This window comes from Meriones unguiculatus, chromosome 1 (genome assembly GCF_030254825.1).
Source record: "Meriones unguiculatus strain TT.TT164.6M chromosome 1, Bangor_MerUng_6.1, whole genome shotgun sequence".
Classification (NCBI taxonomy): domain Eukaryota; kingdom Metazoa; phylum Chordata; class Mammalia; order Rodentia; family Muridae; genus Meriones; species Meriones unguiculatus.
Genome location: NC_083349.1, coordinates 190,613,976 through 190,633,870, shown reverse-complemented (window position 1 = coordinate 190,633,870; position 19,895 = coordinate 190,613,976). Strand labels below are relative to the sequence as shown.

The window sequence follows — 19,895 nt, the reverse complement described above, 5'->3', positions numbered from 1 at the left end:
GCCGTGGCTCGATAGGCCCCTATCCTCCCTTCTCTTTGCCCCGAGCAATTGCTTGCTGTCATGTCTAAAATTATTTCAGTCCTTATTTAGGTGTTTGCTATATTGGGTCTGTCTTCTTTTTCCAACCTGACATCTCAAAAAATATCTCTCTGCCCCATTATACTGTTTTCCTCTGACTCTGGAATTCTGGCAGAAATATGCTGTTGGTCTTAAACATATTTGAGACCCCTGCTTCTTCTAGGCCTCTCCTGCCTGGGAGTGCAGTTATGAATGGGAATTAGCTCTCCCTTTGAGTATTTTTTATCTCTGTGTGTGAGAGAGTGTGTTCAAGCACGTAGGTGACACTGGGCACATGTGAAGGTCAGAGGCCGACTTGGCATAGTCAGTTCTCTCTTTCCACTACGGGATTCTGGGGATCAGATGCAGGCTGTCAGGTCTGCAGCAAGCACCCTTGCTGCCGAGCCAGACTGCCAGCCTGAAACTGGCTCTCTTAGCTGTGGTGGACCTGTGGGTGAGTCTCCCACATCTACATGGCAATTTACCGTTCGAAAGACAGGTCCAACCAGCCTCTGGATATCCCCTCATCCTTTGCCATGTGACTCAATTCTAGCCCATGACACATTAGGCAAGAACTGCTGGAGGCTTCTGGGGAGGGTTTATGTTGTTCTCAAGCTAATTATGGGCCACCGTTCTCGCTTGCTGGATACAAAGGAGAATGCATGGCTACCACAGGCAGCCCTTGTGCCGATATGAAGCCGCTCTTGGCATCAGGATGAAGCCAGTACTGTCAACAGCAGTGAGAGGAGGAATCTGGCCCTTGCAGACACCAGTGAGCCCTCTGGATCAGCCTCAGAGCTGCCTTAGCTCTGGATCCCACGTTCTAGAGGCCAGTGAGTTTGAGGTGGGTTTTCTTTTATGCACAGTCCACAGCAACTAGCTGCGAGGACTTGGAGGAAGAAAGTGAAGTAGACAAGTAAGGCAGTACAGGAGAGCAGGAGTCAGTAACAGAGGGTAGGGTCGGTACGAGGAGGAGAACCAAGCTGGTCTCACAGCATTTTGTCATCAGAGTTTGGCAGTTGGGGCTGGCACCTCTGCTTCCCTTCACCCCCCCTTTGCCTCCCCAGACAGTCTGCTCACCTCTGTGGCTTCACGTGGAGGTTTGTGTCATTGCTCCTGAAGGAGAGAGACATTTGGTGGAGAGGGGAGCAGACACAGGGAGGGAAAGGGCGATACCGCTGGCATGATGTGCCAGGCCGCATCTGGGTTTGACTTGTGGACCTGGATGCAAGGAGGTGAACGTGAGAAGCGAGGAGAAGCAGAGTGGAGAGTGTCAGAAGCACATGGCCAGCAAGACCCAGAGTCAGGGGTTGAGGGAGAAGGGAGCGTTCCATCCTCACCCTAGTGGAACCCACACTGCGTGAGTTCTGGCTTCCCGGGTGCCTTTGGAATGGGTACTCGTATTCTCAAAGTAGCTGTAGTTAAGTTTGTGACCACCAGAGTGAGTCAAAGCAAGGGAGAACAAGACCACCAACTGCAGGTGACTGTAAGTGACTGAGACTTCAGGGAGCTTAAAGGCATCTTGGAAGCACTGGTTCCTGTTGAGGTAGGAAGGGCCTTAGGTCATGGCTTATTTTGGTAAAAAGGACCAAGACCAGGCAACTTGTACGGCCCACCGGTCTGTGTCAGCTCCACTTTTGAGTTCTTCTCGGGACATGCTGTGTTTGTGATGGCCACAGTGGGTAGGTTGTGGTTATTCAGTCTGGATTTGAGTGCCATCACTAAAAAAGGCTAGAAAATAGAATGATCTGGACAGAGATGGGAACACTTCTCCTTTCAAAGATGCAGCTAACTGAGGACAAGAAGGCTAGATCGCTCCATTGACATTTGTCAGGACTCAAAGGCATGTGGGGATCCCCATGAAGATGTCCGGAAAGAACTTGTGAGTTTGAAAGGGAGATTTGGTACAGACCCATGGGGGATGGCGTCACTTACATTCGGGGTGGATCTGAGCTCTTCGGTTAAACGTCTCTCGGAACATGCTCTTAGACACTCCCAGAGATGCGTTGCCTAGGTGATTTTACATCCAGTATTAGGCATCACACCCCTGAGAACAGTGGTGTGGCATCCAAGAGGCTGCAGCCAGACTGCAGCAGGTGGAGGCGTGCAGCAGGCGTCACTGAAGCTTGCGTGAAGCGTGATTGCAAAGAGGAAGAGAGGAGTGATGGGTATAGAGTAGAGGTTAGGACAGAGGAGGGCGGCACACTCCTCTGATGGTGGGGAGGCTGTAGATGATGGAGTTCAGGGTCTGAGAAGGAGGAAGTGATGGAATCTGAGCTCAGAAGAGGAAGCCAGGCCTGGAGGGGAAGAAGGAAGAGCTCGGAGGTGCAGCACGTGCCGTCTGGGGCTGTGGTAGATAATGTCAGCCGCTGAGGGCAGGAAAGGACTGAAGAAAATGGAGCAGCCAGAGAGGACTGCCAAACACAACCGAGAACCAAGTGAGGCTTGGGTAGAGCCTGAGGCAGTGGTGGCCTGCACGGTGGTCCGCTTCTCCTCTTTAAGCCCCAAGCTGCCTGACAGCACAGGTGAATCCCGAAGGCAACAGACAGCTCTTTACCTGAGCGCATGGCAGGCCAGAGTCTTAGGACAGAGGCTAAGCGACAGTTGATCCTGACTCTCCTTGACACACTCTCGATCCTTTTAGAGACGTCTAGGATATTCTGTAGTAGAGAGCACCTCTGGGTGCGTCTGTGAGCGTGTTTCTGGTATTTTGAGACTAGCTCTTCACCTGTGCCTGTGGCTCTGTCCGAATTAGGAGGATGGTCCACCGTACCTCACAGGGTCACACACTTACAAACTCTACCCTCAGGATGCTACAGTTCAAACATGGTGAACAGCAGTTGTTGGTGCGGGAGAGGGCAACGGGACGTTCGTGCCCTGTTGGCGGAAGCGCAAACCGGCACAGCTGCTACGGAAAGTGGTGCTTTAGCTTTTGATGTTCTGAGGACCTGCGCGGTGAGGCCCAGCAGGTGCACTTGGAAGTATGCACCTCGGAGACACAAAGACGGGGCCTCAGAGACATATTTGTTCACAGTAGCACCATCCACGATAGGTAAAAATGTGGACACCACGCTCGTGTTGAAAGAAAGGAAATTTTGGCCCATGCTCTACCACGGGTGAACTCTGAGGAAAGTAAACTTACATAAAATACTTATCACACTAACCCTATCTCATTTGCACCAGATACCCGGAATGGTCTTGTTTAAGGGTGGTGTAGAATGGTGGCTGCCAAGGGCTCGGGGAGGGGAAGTGCTGTTCAGTGTGTATAGAGTCGCTGTTGGAAGCGCTCTGGGGATACATGGCACTGATCGACGCTGTCTTGTGACCTTGAGTGCAGGCTTCACGCTCTGAGGTCTCCAGGCCTGACAGTCCCAGAGTCTGGAACGCTGGCACCATACCCCAGGGACATGCAGGAGGGCAGATGAGTCACTGGGCAGCTACCCCTTAGGGTCCCTAAGCTCCCTTGGTTTCCACTCCTAGCTGGGCCTCCTTCCCCAGCAGGAAGAGGTTTTACTGACAAGAAGTGACCGTGAGCACTGTGACGTCACATCTGGATTGTGTTGCTTCAGAAAGGGCTGAAAACAAACGGTGGGAAGCGCGGGGAGGTAAGGCGAGAGCCAAGAGCAGCCTAGCTCCTTCCCACCGCCATGTGCTTTGGCTTGGTCCTTTTTCACCCTGGCTTCTGTTCCATGCCTGGCTCCTCCTTCCTCTGGGATACAGTCTGGCTGCCACGGGGCTCCCAACGAGGGTCCCAACGAGGACTCCCAGCGACTCTTTTCCTGGGCTTCCTATTTACAGGACAAGGCTTCACTGGAGCCCACCTGGAGAGCCAGATCAGATCAAAGGCCTCTGCTTTGCACACAGCCAATGCAGGGGATAAGTGAATGGTTGAGCCAGGCCTCCGGCAGCCTGGAGAGTGTGGGCCTGGGAATGAGGCTCGCCCTGTGGTGTGTTCACCGACGTGGGGCACACCCACAGAGCGGTACACTCACCATGCAGCAGCAGGAGCAGATGCGGGCTCTGGACCTGAGCTCCTAAAGGTTTTCCCATCTCTTTCCATGCCATTTAACTATGAACTTGAACTGGGCCTGATCAAGATCAGTTCAGGACAGAAGGGCCAGAGCACGGGCCTGTTTCCGGAGGCTGCACTACTGCATTTGCCCACCAGAGGGCAATAACACAGCGACTCTCCAGGTGCCCAGGGAAAGCCCCGCTGACTGATGGACTGGAGTTCACCAGGCAGAACTTCAGAGAGGGCGGAGGCAGAGCAGGGCTCAGGCAGAGCAGGGCTCAGTTTTGTGGTCCTTTTGAGCACCGTCGGGCACAGCTGCAAAAGCCATGTATACATACAGCTGGTTCAGCTGGTTCTGGGCCCTTCAGGACTTAGCTCAGGCTTTAAGCCACCAGGGACCAGGGAAAAGCAGGCTCCGAAGTCTGATTTGGTCAATCAGTCAATTTGCTTGGATCAATACTGCATGCCAGGCATGCCCCTTCCTTCCTTCCTTCCTTCCTTCCTTCCTTCCTTCCTTCCTTCCTTCCTTCCTTCCTTCCTTCCATCATGTGTGTCATGCATGATGTATGCATGTAAGTGTGAGGGGTGTGTGTGTGTGTGTGTGTGTGTGTGTGTATGCCTATGTGTATACATTCAGAGGCCAGAGCAGGATCTCAGGCATATGCTGTGGATTTCTGCCTTATTAAGACAGGGCCTCTCACTGAACCAGAAGCTCACCATTTTGGCTAAGCTCTCGGCCCAGTGAGCGCTCCAGATCGGATCTGCCTTTCCCTACCCCCTGCGGTTACAGGCACATGAAGCCTGTAGGGCTGGGTGCTGGGGATTCAAGCTCATGTCCTCATGCTTGTGGAGCATGCACTCTTATCCTTGAAAGCATCTCCCTGATCCCTTTGGGGATTTTTCTATTGATTCGCCTGTCATTTTCTTCCAGGGTCCTGCCAGCTGTGTTCACGGTACTTGGAAAAATTACATTTTCAGAGAAAGGCACTGGGGTGTCATTGTTGCAGAGGCAGGTGTACAGCTTCCCAGTTGTTTAGCAATTTATCTTAGGAAGGGGGTGCCCCACTGGGGAGGCAGACGCGGGGAATGCGAGCTCTGCAAATTTAGCTTAGCTCTGGCTTTTCCTGTGCTTCTAAAATGCATGGCAACCCTTCCTTTTTGTGTTTAAAGCAGCCAGCGTGTTCTAAAATGGTTACAGGCACCTGGGAGTGTTGCCCAGAACTGGCTCTTAGGTGCAGGCCAGTGTTTACAATTCTGTATCTGAAAGCCACAGGACAGAACCGGGGAAAGCCTAGCTGAGTTAGAAGTCTAAGCCACAGTGTAAGCCAAGGATGTATGTCTGCTCTTCCGTGGCCTTCAACATTATAACCCCCACCACCAAACAAACCAAACCAAACCAAAACAAAACAAAACAAAACAAAATGGGACACCAAACTCTCAGCTTCCTTGCCTCTCTCTAGCTGGAACAGCTCACCATGGTTTTGAAGAGAGACCAGGCTGATGAGAAGCTAGATGGGAAACAGAGGCCCTGATCTGATTGACGAGCAGGAGCTGAAGTAAGAGCAGCCCTGCAGGTTCTCAATGGACAGGGAGGGAGACGGCGTCTACAGAACCCCTCGCTGGATTCTGCTCAGTTCCCAGACACCCAGTGTCACTGTGTGCAGAGCAAAGTGCCATCCAAGTCCATCCTGTGTGGGCTATGTAACCCTGAGCACATCCCCAGCCCCTGCGAGGTACACAGCGTGAGGCAGACGGAATATTAAGGTTCATTTCAGCCTGAAGGGAAATCTTATTATTATCTGAGTTCTAAGCAAACATCGCAAAAGAGCTAAAAGGCTGTCTGTCCAGCAGCAACGGGCCTTTTTCTGTCCCCAAAGTCTTTCTCTGAGGAAATCATGTCTGAGTGCAAAAAGAGCCTCAGTGACCTAATGTCAACTTCTGGCCTCTGCTCCGCCTCTCTTACCTCTGCTGCTGCCTCATGGGAGGTACTCATGGAAACACGGAGAGTTACACAAGAGGCCCTCAGCCATGCCAGAACCTACCCTTCTCTTTGGTACTCTTCGTCCAGGTTCGACAGGAGCTGCGAGCCGCCTGTGGAGAGGTCCACAGCAGCCAGGGGCAGGTCCCGGTAGGCAAAGTTCACCAGCTGCACGGGAGCAATGCTCTTGGTTTCTTCGTCTACTTGTTGGGAGATAATCTCCACTTCAGAAATCCCTCCTTCAGTGGCAGGTCTGGGTGAAGAGGAAGAGCAGCGGGGGAGGGTTAGCCCCTGAGGACAGTATATCCTCTTCCTTCTGTCAGTGGGACGGGCATGAAGGCACAGGAAGCTGGCCTCTGCTGGTTAGTCCCCTATTCCCCACCAGCCAGGGCGCATGGAAGCACTTGAACATGTGAGTTTTGGGGGAAAATCCTTCATGAAGGGAGGCACGGACCCTCTGCTAACCAGAAAAAAGACACAGCTTCTGCTTTTCAGCAGTCGGCGCCACCGCACTTTTCTGTTGCAGTGATACACTGGGAATCTCTGTGGGCAGATCTTTGCAACAGTTCCATTATCAGTGGCACAGTAATAGAAGGTACTTTCGTTCCCATCTGGATATATACTCAAGGTGGTAGACACTCCTGGCCTCCTTGGCGATATGGGGGACGTGGGGTGGTGAGGAGGAGAACCGAGGACAGCTAAGACACTGTCCTTGATGTCCTAGGATGTTTCCCATTCAAACAGGTCTCACCATGTCTCCATTCTCAAGACTGGGGAGTAGGGAATTGGGAACCAACTGAGGAGTCTGTGTCTGTCTCTGGCTTAGGCGGGCTTACCTTCTGCACTAAGACCAACCCACAGCTTCACTGGCACAGAAAAGCCAGGGGCAGGGCCACCTCCCAGACAACCAGCAGTCTTCTCGGGTTTTGGAGGCATTTTTAATATGGCTGGCATCTGGTATAGTAGGGATAGAGACAGAAACATCCTGCAAGATGGCCAACAGCTGTGCCCTGTGCTACCGAACTTCTCCTGACGGAAGATGCCGGTTGGAGACCTGGGCTGGCCCTGCCTGGGGCTCCATCTTTAGTCCCTCCTGCATGTTCTCGGCCCTGCCTCATCCTGCAGAATCTGAGAGGCTGAGTCTTGTGTCTCTGGCCGCACTACCAAGTTCAAAAAGGAAAGCAGTGTGCATGAGACAGTAAAAACTTAGCATCTGGGGGTTATGGAGGGCTTGTGTGCGGGGAATGAGAAGCCAGTGACGATACTGAGGGAGCCCGTCTGCTGTAGATTTGCTCTTGGGTTTTGCTCTTTGGTACTAATTTCTGTGGTGCTTTCCCCAGGCCTCATTTTCTCTGAAATAGGCTGTTTCTTCTCGCTCTGTTCTGCTATGGATCTAAGAAGCACAGAGCGGCTGAGAGGAGCTTCTGATGGCCAGCCCCGCTTGCTCTCTGTGGGAAAACTCTAAAATTCCAAATGTCTCCAACAGTCTGAAAGCCAACAGGTAACACGCAGTAGCAGCTACCTGGGGTGCTCAGAGCTGAGCCTGCCTCCCAGTCTCCTTTGCTTGGATTATTCGAGGGTTACAGCTGGGCTACTGGAGCACCCACATTCACCAGGTAATTCCCGATGCCCAGATTTGTTGCATAGACCACACACCCCCAAGCCTTTGGTTTTTTTTCTCCCTGACAAGCACATATAATAGTACTCATCACAGTATGACATTTCCAAGATGACTCAAGAGCTTCAGACAGAACAGTCATCAAGATGTGCAGTCTCTGTGTCTCTCGACAATTGATATAAAAGAGTGGGTGTTTCTGGGGGAATCCCAGCTATCCCAGATGTTTCCTGAAAAGCACAGGCTTTTGGGGTTTGGGTTTGTTCTCTTCTCAGGGACTAATCACGGAAAGGGGGTTTTTGAATTGAACAAACTGCACCTTCTAATCAGTGGGCTGTTCAAAGTATGCTGGAGTTCTGGTTCTGAAACTGGCAGGGTTCAAGTCCGACAAGTGTGGGACAAATTACATCTGTCCTCCTCGCATGCCTGCCCTCCAGCTCACCTTTGACAGTGGCTGTAGCGGCTCAGCACCATCTCTGGTCACATGGTTCTCTCAGCAGAGACCAGAAGCTCCCTGTGGGGGGAAGTGAAGCTAACTCACAGCCTAGTTATCGAACCTGTGCTTTGGTCTTGTGTGTGAAGAGCACTATGGGGGTTAAAGTGCGGTGCTATCTCTACCCAGCCTTTCTTGAAGGGGTAGCCACCACCCTTTTAACCCCTTTGTCATGTGGCACTACATGTGTGTTGGTGTGTGTGTGTGTGTGTGTGTGTGTGTGTGTATGTGTATATGTGTTATATTTCCAAACCCTGATTGTGTGTTCAGCCACATGACTTGTTTTGGTCAAAGGAAGGATAGTAGGCACGATACCATCAGAAGTGTTAGAAGCACTTGTGACTTTTTTATCTGGATCTAACCCCACAGCGAAGGGCGATCCCAGGCAAGATCAGCAGATCCATCTAGCTGATCACCCAGCCATGTGATCTTGCATTGTGCCCTGTTGACGAGACTGTCACAGGGCACTGCAGTGGCAGAGAGAATGCACCCATGAGCCATCATGCTTGTGGGGACTGAGGCGCCAGCACACAGCTGTAGGGGCTAGGACAGCGCAGTTTAAGAATGACTGTTGTTTTTATCTGGTATCATTTACCAGGGAGTTGCCTGATGACTACCGCACTAACACGTGTTAAGATTAAGTGGTTTGCCTGTATGGCATCTTGGGTTTCAGGAACTGAAGGCTCTTCTTTTTTAAGAGGTCTTTGCCTGGCTTCATAAAGTCTGCTTTTAGAAACCTCATGATTTCTAAATTTCCTTGCAATTCCCACTGTATTATAATCTTAGCACTTGCTAGTCTTCCTCCGAGGTTTGCCTCAGTTGTCTGAAGGAGCGGCCCTTCATCTCATGAGCCGTGCATGGTAACAGTCTAGATCCTGGTGGTACTTACTGTGGGTTGTTCATGTTGAAAGATGCAACCAAAGCCATGGGTGTTCTTGACGTCTAGTGGGGCTCAGCCGTCCTTAAGCCCGATCTTAGCATTTCCGAGGGAGGCTTTCACAAGAGTCATGAAAACAGAATGCCCTGGGATGATAAATGGGAATTTATTACCTTCAGATGCCAAACTGAATTTCTCCTAATCTCATCTAAAAATGGAGGGCTTAGCCTGTCTCTCACGCAGCACTTTCTGATGACACTGCTGACTGGATCTTTGTAGTAATGCCAAGGAGAAGTAATGGCAGTCTTCATGCTTCCCTCTCTCCAGCCCTGAAGGCCTCCTCCTAGTTATTCCCACTAAGTTGCTGTGCCTGAATCTCTGCGTGAGTGGTAATTCTGTCTCCTCTTCTCAGTCGAGTCTTCGGTGAGAAAGCCGGACAGCAGCTAAGGGGAACTAGCCCTGTGGCCAGTCTGTTGAGGTCACAACCTCGCTCACACCTACTGCCTCTGCTCTGTCTCCCCATCGGCAAACAAGGGTAACACCCGAACTACCTAAATGACAGATACACAGGGACAGAGGCAAACTATGTAAATGCCGGCTTTTACCATTTCGATCGGGCACTGTTATAAACTAAGGTGGCGCAATCTGTCGAACCTGATCACATTCCAAAAATTATTCGGAGCCCTAAATATAAAGCCTTTCCCTCCAAATGCAACTAAGGTAAACCACATAAGCTTTTCTACCATAAACGTGACAATGCCCCAGAGGGCTCCCCTGAAAGCCGGTAGAGTCCTGTAGGGAAGACACAGGCAGACAGATCCTGCTTCTGGATGTTTCCAGACAAGCCACTGTGGAGGTTGCTGAAAGGGGAAATCCTTCTGTAAGGTGCACCATGCCTCAAACTGCTGTTCCTGCAAGAATTCCTTACAGGATAAAACCTCATTCTCACTACAGAGACAAGGGCAGAGGGTGGCTCCCTCACACAGAAGGAAACCGACTCTCAGGACAGGAAGCACCAGGAACAGATGGTCAGTGATGAGCTCACTCTATGGTGTGGGAGGAGCCCTGGGAAGGGCAGGACTTAGCGCAACCAGAAAGACAAGGAGAGCTCTCAGCTCAATTCAGCAATCATTCGACACCGGAAGTTAATCAGGGGTAAAATAACTTGAGACAAAGGGTCAGAGACAATTTGGACAATGTGAGTTTGAGAGCTGTCTTGCAGACACTCCTCACTAAGGTATGGGCTTTACCTCACCTCAGTGGACCTTAGCAGAGAGGTCTAACTATTAAATGGAAGATTCCCCTTAACAGTATTACTTGGGGCCATATATTACTTATACAGTAGATATTATAAAATTCACCGCCCCACCACGAAGGTTTAAACAATTTCAACTTTTCCCCATCTTCATAAACACTCTCACTATGTCTCCCTGGTTTTGAGAGGATTGTCTAACCTCAACTGCCAATGGAGCCTGAGAGGAGAAACCCACAGCTGCGAGCTAGGTGAGCAATTCTTTCCAAGATAGGGCGTTTGCAAACCGCCATTTCTAAATGCGTACCTGAAACGCTAAACATGACAGCAGCCCTGTGGAGGAGACCATGGGTAACCTTTTTTGTTCACACATCTCCCAGTCCTGCTGGGCAAGCAACTTAGAATACAGAAAACCCCAATTTTTCTACACACCTAACTAAAGAAGAAGAAAATCGGATGACTCTGTAACTGGAAACAATAAATACATGCTATTAGAACAATATGCCATGTTAAACATGAAACAGGCAAAAAGGAAAAAATTAAAATCGCACAAAACTTTAATTTTACTTTTTGGATGGAAAATTTCAAATATGTACAACACTGTAGAGAATTGTATAATAGACCTCTGTGTCCTTGACACCCAACCTCAACACTTAACAATGAAACAATCTTGTTTCTTCTCTACGCCTGTCCATTCTCTGCCCCTAAAGATTATTTTGAATTAAATTGTAATAGATCCTGGATATCATCATATTGATCTGAAAATATTTCCATATACAGTGCTAAGAAACACAAGGCTCCTTTATTTGTTATTATACAATACTTGTATTCTTAGACAATTTCATATAACATATATCAATCATTGTTTTGCTTTTCTTTTGCCATCATGGCAAAGGCAACTTGCAGATTTCAGAGTTTATCTTCTAGTTACAGAGGGTTAAAGTCCATGACTATCATGGTGGGGAGCACAGGAGCAGGTTGGCAGGCATGGTACTGGAGCAGTAGCTGAGAGCTGGCATCATCCACAAGCATGAGGGGGGAGGGAGGGAGGGAGGGAGGGAGAGGGAGGAGGGAAGGGAAAAGAGAGGGGGAGGGAGAGGGAACTAGGAATGGTGTGGGCTTTTGAAACGCCAGCAACACACCTCCTCTAACAAGGCCACACCTCTTAATCCTTCCTCAAGAGTCTCACCTACTGGGGACCAAGTTTTCAAACATTCGAGCCTGTGGGGGCCATTCTCATTCAAACCACCACGACTATATTCCTCTAATTTTCTTCTCTTCACTCTTCTTAGTGTCTTCTCTATTTTCCTTTTTTTTTTTGAAGAGACTCTTAGAGCAACTGTCTTAGTTCTCTGGTTCTTCCGCTAGTTCCACCCCCTTCTCTACGACGCTCTGTGTTGTAGGCATATCAATCCCACAGTCAGTTAGTTGTTCTCTGCGTTTTGACCAGTTGTGCTTTCTGTAATTGTGTCCACCTGCTCCAAAAAGAAGCTTCTTTACTGAGGGATGGGAGCAGTTAGAGATGACATTGGTTTAGGAAACTGGCAGGACTAGGGTCTTTAGGTTAAATGGCTTCACCAGGCTCAGGCATTTGGCTGAATTTACAGTCCCAGGCATGGATCTCCTCATGTTGATCAGGCCTTAACTCCAATTAGGTGACTCCTGTGTACCTCCATGTTGTAAGTGTCATTATTGCAGAACATCTTGCCATCCCGGCTATTGTGGCTCTTTGGTGTTAGAGCTGGGTAGGACTATTGATTGCTTTTCTCCGTTGGCAGCTTCCTTGGCTCCTTCTGAAACTCTGAGAGCTAGTGCTCAGTGCGGACAGAGGCTTCAAGGTCAGACCCAGATTGATGCCTCTAACTCTAGTACCCAAAATGTGTGGTGTCCTCAGTAACAGGGTCGTACCTTCTTTTTCCCAAAGGCACCAAGGGCAGAAGCAACAGCCTGGATCATCTTGGGAATCTCCCTGAGCAACGCCTCAAAGGAAGTTTTCCCTGCCTGCCACTGGAGTGCTTGGATTTCTTTTTGGGATGGATTGTCAGCCCAATTGGTGTGACCTCACTGTGTGTGTGTATGTGTGTGTGTGGTTTTAAGTATTCATAAAGTAGTATAATTCCTTATGGCTTTTCCAAACATTTTTAATGTTACTTATCCCTCCTCCTTCCTTCTTTTTTGTTGCTATTCCTCCTCCCTCCCCAGAAAAGTTCCTCCCCACCACTCACTTTTCAATTCAGCTAGTAATAGCTGAGGGTCACAACCAAAATTTCTTTTAAAAAGCATACCACAAAACTATTATCAATCCCATGTCAATATTTTTTTCTTTCTTTTTTTTTGTGTTGTTTGTTTGTTTGTTTGTTTGTTTGTTTTGAGACAGGGTTTCTCTGTGTAGCTTTGGCTGTCCTGGAACTTGCTCTGTAGACCAGGCTGGCCTCAAACTCACCCTGATCTTCCTGCCTCTGTCTCCTGAGTACTGGGATTAAAGACCAGCTGGCAACAAATGCTATCTTACCGCTATCTTACCAACCCTCTTTTTATGACATTAACAGCCACTGGCAATTTACCAGATCCATTTATTCATTCATTAGGTTTACAAAATATTGACTTCAATTTCAATATTATTTATCAATCAACTTCTCTGAATACGAGCTTTCCCCCATCAATGGTATGAGCAGACTAAGACAGTTCTTATAGAGGAAAAAAAAAATACACATTTTGTTTTTTATTAGTTTTCAGAAGCTGATGGTTTCTCTCAGCTTCCGAAATGACTGATGAGATGTTTGCTGTAGTTAGCCTCTCGGAGTCACTTTGCCTATGGCGTGGGGGCCTAGGTAGGAAGCAGAGTCCCAGACAGGCAGCTGCAGTTCCCTAGAGAAGAGGTAGAGCTGTCACTTTAAGGGTCGCCTGCCTCTTAAACACAGGGGAGGACGAGGAAGGACAGGGGAGGATAGGGAAGAACAGGGGAGGACGGGGAAGAGGGTAGAGTCAGATTGGAGGGACAGTAACTAGCCGCTGAGGCTGGAACTTCTGGCCCCGAGCAAGGAGAACATTTCAGGAGACAGAATGCCGTAAGATGACAGGAACACTTCGTCTGGCTATTACTTAAAAATAATATTTTCCAAACAAAACCACCCTCAAAGCACAAGTCTAGCACGAAGCAGGTGTAGTCTGGCACTCTATAAATGAACATCTGAAGTGCAAACCTGCTGCCTCACAAACCTGGTTAAAAGTAGAAGGGGAAAGACGGGCCTGTCCGGCTCGAGTGGGCGGAAGCTGCCTTTTGGCTGCGGTAAAATTCTAGGATCCTCTACCTGTTGATACCATCGTTGAAGCAAATCTGCTGTCCTTGGGACCGGGGGTTTAAAGGGGCTTCTAAGATCAAATTAGTTCCTCACCTACCAAATGGGGGGGGGGAAGAATGCCTTAATCCAGCTCCCCTGTCCTCAGAGGTCCCTAGGTTCATTCTTCATCCTTACGTCAAGTGACAGTCCCTTTGCTGCAGTCATGCCTATTTTGTTGGTTGCCTTACCTAGTTTTACTCTGCCTCATTGGGAAATATAGATTCATCAGCTACTCTGCAAAAAATGTCAGCCCGAACTCACAGGTGAAAGATGAGAAGTCTGTTAAGTGTCCCAGGTGCTTCTGACCCTCTAGATCCGTGGCTCTCAAAAACCTCTCCGGCACAACATTCACTTGGGAGCTTACAGGTAGACCCCAGATTGCCGGGTTCACTGAAGTTTCTCATTTAGCATTGTGGGGGCAGGAGAGAGCCTGAAAGTTTGCATTTCTGTTGGAAACAGGTCTAACACACAGATCACGCTCTGATCTGAACAGGGAAGACTGTTCAAGGTAAAGAACAGACTTGTATCTCTCTGGCAGGTGAAGCTAACTGTCTGCCAAGCTCCCTGGGTGGAATTATCAGAAGAACATGTTCTGGCCAGGCTGTGGAGACAGAAGGACAGCGCCAGGAAAGCTGTTTGCAAGCAGTAAGGACAGTGAACACAGTCTGGGTCTTTCCTGTAGGACAAGGGCACGACAGTACCACCAAGGACCTAGGATTTGGCAAGCTGTACAGATTCAAGGATCCAAAACAAAAGGTTTTGAGATGGGTATTGTGGTTGTAGCCTCAGGTAACTACTGAGAGTGAGGCAGCTGGATCACTTGAGCCTTGGCAAGATTTGGGAAACCCAGTGTGACGGCCATCTCAAACCCAAAAGCAAATGGACTATTGTCTCTGCGCACAGAACAGTCATGTGTGTTGTTATCTTTACCGTTATTTTGGTGGTGGTGAGAGCACTGGTGATCAGGACACTTCAAGGAAACAATCATCATTATTGGCCACCACGGTAGATATTAGCTCTCTAGTATTCACGATCTTAGAACTAAAGGTTCTTACTGTCTGACTGTGTCTCCCCTTGCCTCTCATCGCTCAGTTCCTGGTAACCACCATTCAGATGTTGCTCGCTGTGAACTCAGCCTTGTGCTTTGATTCTGATATGAGAGGTTTTGTAGTACTGTATTTCCGTGTCTGCTTTATTCCACCCCACGCAATGTTTTCATGATTCATCCACCTTGTTGAAGTGGCAGGTTTCTGTCTACTTAAGGTTAAATAATATTGCTGTGTGTGAGAGAAAGACATTTTCTCCATTAGTTCATCTGTCGGTGGGGTCTGCTATAATTTCCACCTTTTTTCCAGATTGATTTTATTTTATGTACATGAATGTTTTGCCTACACGTATGTATGTGCACCACATATGTGCCTGTCTGGTGTCTGTGGTGGTCAGAAGAGGGTGGTGGGTTCCCTGTAACTGGAGTTATGGATGGTCATGAACCATAGTGAGGATGCTGGGAATGGAACCCTGGGGCCTCTACAAGAGCAACAAGCATTCTTAAACACTGAGCCGACTCTCCAGCCCCTGTAGTTTGGAGCTTAGGTGACCTGGAAAGGCCCATGTGTTAAAAGCTTGATCACCAGGATGTCACTACTACATTACCATGCAATTTTTAAGAGGGAAGGGCTGTTAGGTCACTGGGGAGAAGGCCCTCAAAGGGCGTTGTGGGATCTCGGCCCCCTTATTTTAACTTACTTGGCCATGAAGTCAACAGTTTTACCATCTGACACTTGGCTTAACACCAACGGGTCTGCATGATCAGGAGCCGGTACCTCAAACCACAGGGCAAATTAAACCTCTTCTCTCGATAGTTGGTTATCTGAGGTATGTGTATGGTGAAAGAAAACTGGCTGATTCAATGTTTCTACGGTCACTATGAATAATGCTGCATGAACACGGGACTGTAGATCTCGCATTGAGATGCTGATCTGATTTCTTTGGAGTCTATATCCAAAAGTAAGATTGCTTAATTACAAAGTATCTTTAATTTTTGTGGAACCTTTACAGTGTTTTTCAGGTTGGTTATTGAAAGCCCCACAGTGTTCAAGGGGTCCCTCTTCTACATATCTTGTGACTTTTGACGAGGTCATGTTAACAGCTGCGTGGAGATGGCTCACGGGCTTTATGTGCTTTAGTGATGGCTGGCTGCCCTGAACGCTGTTTTATATTCCTATGCCCTAATGCCTCATCTTTGGAGCAGTGGCTATAAACACCTATGCCTATTTCATTCTTTACTCTTTATCCTGATTAAAAATTTTCTTTTAGTGTATGAGTATTCTGCCTACGTGAATGTCTGTGTACCACATGCATGCCTGCTACCTAGAAAGTTCAAGAGAAAGTATTGGATAGTCTAGAACCGAAGTTACAGATGGCTGTGGGCCTCCATGTCAGTGCTGGGGATTGAACCCAGGTCCTCTGGAAGGACAAGTACCCTTAATCATTGAGCCATCTCTCCAGCACACTCCTTGGCCATTTTAATTGGGTTGTTTGGGGGTTTTGTTCGTTTGTTTGGTTTTAGTTTTGGTATTTTAGGGTTTTTGTTTGTTTGTTTTGTCTTGTTTTTGAGATAGGGTTCTCTGTGTAACCCTGGCTGTCCTGGAACTCACTCTGTAGACCAGGCTGACCTTGAACTCACAGAGATCTATCTGCCTTTGCCTCTGCCTCTGCCTCTGCCTCCTGAGATTAAAGGCTTGTACCACTGAGCCTGGTTCCAGCTTATTTTTATAGGTAGGACCTCTTACTAGACCTGGAATTCACTGGGAATTCAGCATTCTGCGAGACTGTCTGGCCACCACCTCCAGGACCCTCCTGTTTCCACCTCCCAATGCTGGAATCACAGGCACACGCTACTACACTTAGCTTAAAAATGGGTGCTAGGCTCCAAACTAGGTTCCTCTCGCTTATGAGTCAAGCACATCACCCACTCAGCCATCTCCCCCTGTCCCGTATGCATGGCTGGTGTCCGGGCTCACCATTCTGAACCACTGATTTCTGTGTCTGGAGTTATGTTAGTACCATACTGTTTTGATACTATAGATTTGCAACATAATAATCTGAAAATTAGATGCCTCCAACCTTTCCCATTTTAATATTTCTTTGGCTATTTATGGCTCCAAGTGAATTATAGATTTTTTTCTAGTTCTATGAAAAATGACAGTCTTATTCATGATTACATTGAATTTACACACGACTTGAACAGTATGGACATTTTAAATATGATCTCTTTTAATCCAGGAACAAAGGATATTTTTCCTTTCTTGTGTGTCTTCTCCCATTTCTTCATCACTACCTCACTAGTTTTCAGTGTACTAAGAACCAAGCTCTTACCATTCACACATTCCTTTACCCTTCACGTAATGTCTCCCTCAGGCTTGCTGCCTGGGGTTGAAGAATGGCTGCTTCAGCCCTAACTTGCTATTTTCATACCAGCTCCCAAACACAAAGGATGAAGGGCAGTCTTTACCTGAAGAGGAGCCTCAGTAGGCACATCTTTCTAAGCGTGCCAGCTAGCATCTCCTGGTGTCCTCTTAGAGCTGCGTCCCACAGCTACCAAGAAGACTAGAAAAGCAGGCAGATGGAGGTTCGGAGTGCTAGGATAGCCTAGACCAGCCATGACTCATCCATTTGGGTGAGCATGCTGTTTCAATAAACATCATCTCAGTTCTCTTAACAAGAAAGGAGGGGCTCTTGCCTAGCTAATAAGGGTGTGCCACACCGGGGCCTTCAAACAAGACTGGCCAATCGGTGAATGGCTGGTAAAAAAATTACAAGGCCATGCTGTCAAAAAACAAAACAAAACAAACAAACAAAAACAAATCCATAAACAAACAAACAAAAATCCTAAACTCTGTGTCTCTTTTATCTGGAGCTATAACTTGGCACTTGTGGAAGATGCAATTTGGACACCACTAAGCCTACTGCGGAATCTGGTTGTAGGAGAAATCACTACAGTCTGGTACCCTTCGTAGACACGAGGCTCTCGCCCCCAGGAGAAGGCGGCCGTCCACCCACCACCACTGGATGAGGAAGTTTTCTGTCCAGCAGTGTAAGATCATCCTTGCTGCTTGACCTGTTAATTCCTTGCTCCATTAGCAGGGACCTAAAATGAAGAGAGTCGGTCTCCACTCTATTGCAAGGTCTTCAGTTGCAGATTTACTCAGCAAGTGGGCGGACCCCTAATGGCCTTCCTTTTGGGTGCAAACCCACACCATCATTCTGTCGCTACTGATCTCATGAAGTGTGGGTCACACAAAACCAAATCAAATTGTCCAAAATAAGTCAGGTATTCAGAGAGGAGATTTAAGTGGACCATTTTCATAATTCCTTCCTTCTCCTCAATATCATTCCTCTCTCCCAATTTTCAGTTTCCCTAAATTCCCTAAATTTAGAGTACCGTGTGACCCTTGCTGGAATGGAGGAACCCTGGGCAGTCTAGGCGGAAAATAACGCCATCAGCAAGCTTCCGTCAGCGACAAGCGGAAGTCTCTGTCATCCCAGAATTCCGCTGGGGTACTGGGGAATGCAGATCCCTCTGGCTGGGGAATTACCAACAATGAGCAAGTGCTGTGGCAGATGCCCTGTAACCTCCAGCCCTCCAACCCCTGACCAAGCAAACCTGAAGTAGAAACACCAACCACGCACACTGCCAAAGCAGCTTCTTGCTTTACATGGTGGCCAGTGAAATACGTTAGGTCAGACATAAAACTTATATACAGACTAAGTCTGGTGGGTTTCTCTTTAACAAAATAAAATAAATTCATTTTTTTTTTACTCACTACATGTCCTTTCCAGAAATTAGGTAAGTTTAGGTAAATTAAATTAATTAATTTAATTAGGTAAAACTCATGTTTTAGCGGTGTCTGTTATTTCTATTACCTGCCTTACTGTTGTTTGGCCTTGATACACATATGCATACATGTAAGTCACTCCTAATGTCAACAAATTGTGCATCGTTCTTTTTCTTAGTGTTTAGAAAAGTATATAGAAATATTTCATTGTTTACTTCAGAAAACATAATTCATATGTACTTGCTTCTAGCTGTATCGAGCTGGAAGACTCCAACTTACTATTTTTATGAATGACTGTCTCATGGTGTGGATGCCCATCAATTTGTTAACAATTTCCCTGCTCAGATATAGTTTATTTTGGGGTATCTGTGGGGAGCCACTGTGAAAAGCGCTTGGATATATTTTGTTATGTGCTGATTCTTTCGCTAATGTGGGATGGATTCCCACTAGTGGTTATTTCAGAGGTAACAAGTATATATTTAAAACTTTAATAATTAAACAAAATTGCTTTCTAAAAGGCTGTGATTATCACAGTCCACAGAAAAAATAAGAAAGTTCTCCTTGGAGGGGAGACCCCTTAATCAACCATGAGTTGGCAAAGATGGCTGCTGCCAACTCAGTAAGTCCAAAGATCTGCTTAATGATGCCCCTTCCCTATGGAGCACTGAAGTGACAATAAGAAAGGATAATGGTAAAAAACAAAAACAAAAAAACACCTAAAGTAGCCACAGTTGTCCTTGGAACAAAAGAACACCTCAGTCAGCTTAGGCACCACCCCATCAAGTATTTCTATGGATTGTTTCAGCAACAGCCAATCTACTGAGGATCCCATTTTTTTCCATAAACTCTCACCCCTCAAACTAAAACAAACGCATAGCCAATCTGTAGGCTTCTGCTAATGTCCTTTCCCTCCACACACTGGATGACGCAAAGCTGACAGCATAGGCAGAAATATAGCAGGTTTAACCCAGTAGATTTCATATTAAACAGGAAAAAAAAATTTTAGAGAGAGCTATTCTCTTTTAGTAAGTAGCATGCTAATATGTAAGTCGCTGCTCAAAATACTGTCAAAATATTGACAGACATTTCTAGAAGGTGGCACCTGGGCTTCCTGGATTCCACGTGCCATCGCAAGGCCTGTCACTGCACCCCTGGAGATGTCATGATGTGTCATGGTGACTAGGGCCAAACTCTGCTGCCATCTCATTTGCACACCAGTGGCACAGGGCTCCCTGGCACCAGGAAGTGTCTAGTCTGAGTCAGGACTTATGGAAGTGCCACTCAACAGCATCTCTCTTCGAAGAACCCGTCCTGAACTCAGAACCCAGCGGCCACCTGGTGATGGCCAGGTCTCACGGGATGTTGGATCTCATCTCCTTCAAGAGATCGTTTCTTCCCAGAAGGAGGAAACCAGAGAGAAACAAGCCATGGT

At 47.7% G+C, this 19,895-nt stretch overlaps 1 protein-coding gene across 2 annotated transcripts in view; it reads right to left on the bottom strand.

Moving 5' to 3' along the window:
• Window positions 1–19,895, bottom strand: part of Tmem266 (transmembrane protein 266) — a 103,498-nt gene that overhangs the window by 44,327 nt on the left and 39,276 nt on the right. Inside the window, exons 2-3 of one of the 2 annotated variants that reach the window (XM_021656237.2) lie at window positions 9,045–9,178; window positions 6,112–6,300 (exon numbers count right to left, since the gene is read on the bottom strand). In XM_021656237.2, coding sequence (XP_021511912.1) covers window positions 6,112–6,300; window positions 9,045–9,082 — 227 coding nt within the window. In that variant the 5' untranslated portion in view covers window positions 9,083–9,178. Of the gene's footprint in view, window positions 1–6,111; window positions 6,301–9,044; window positions 9,179–19,895 lie in introns of those variants that run through there. The other variant, XM_060374206.1, reaches the window with a different exon arrangement.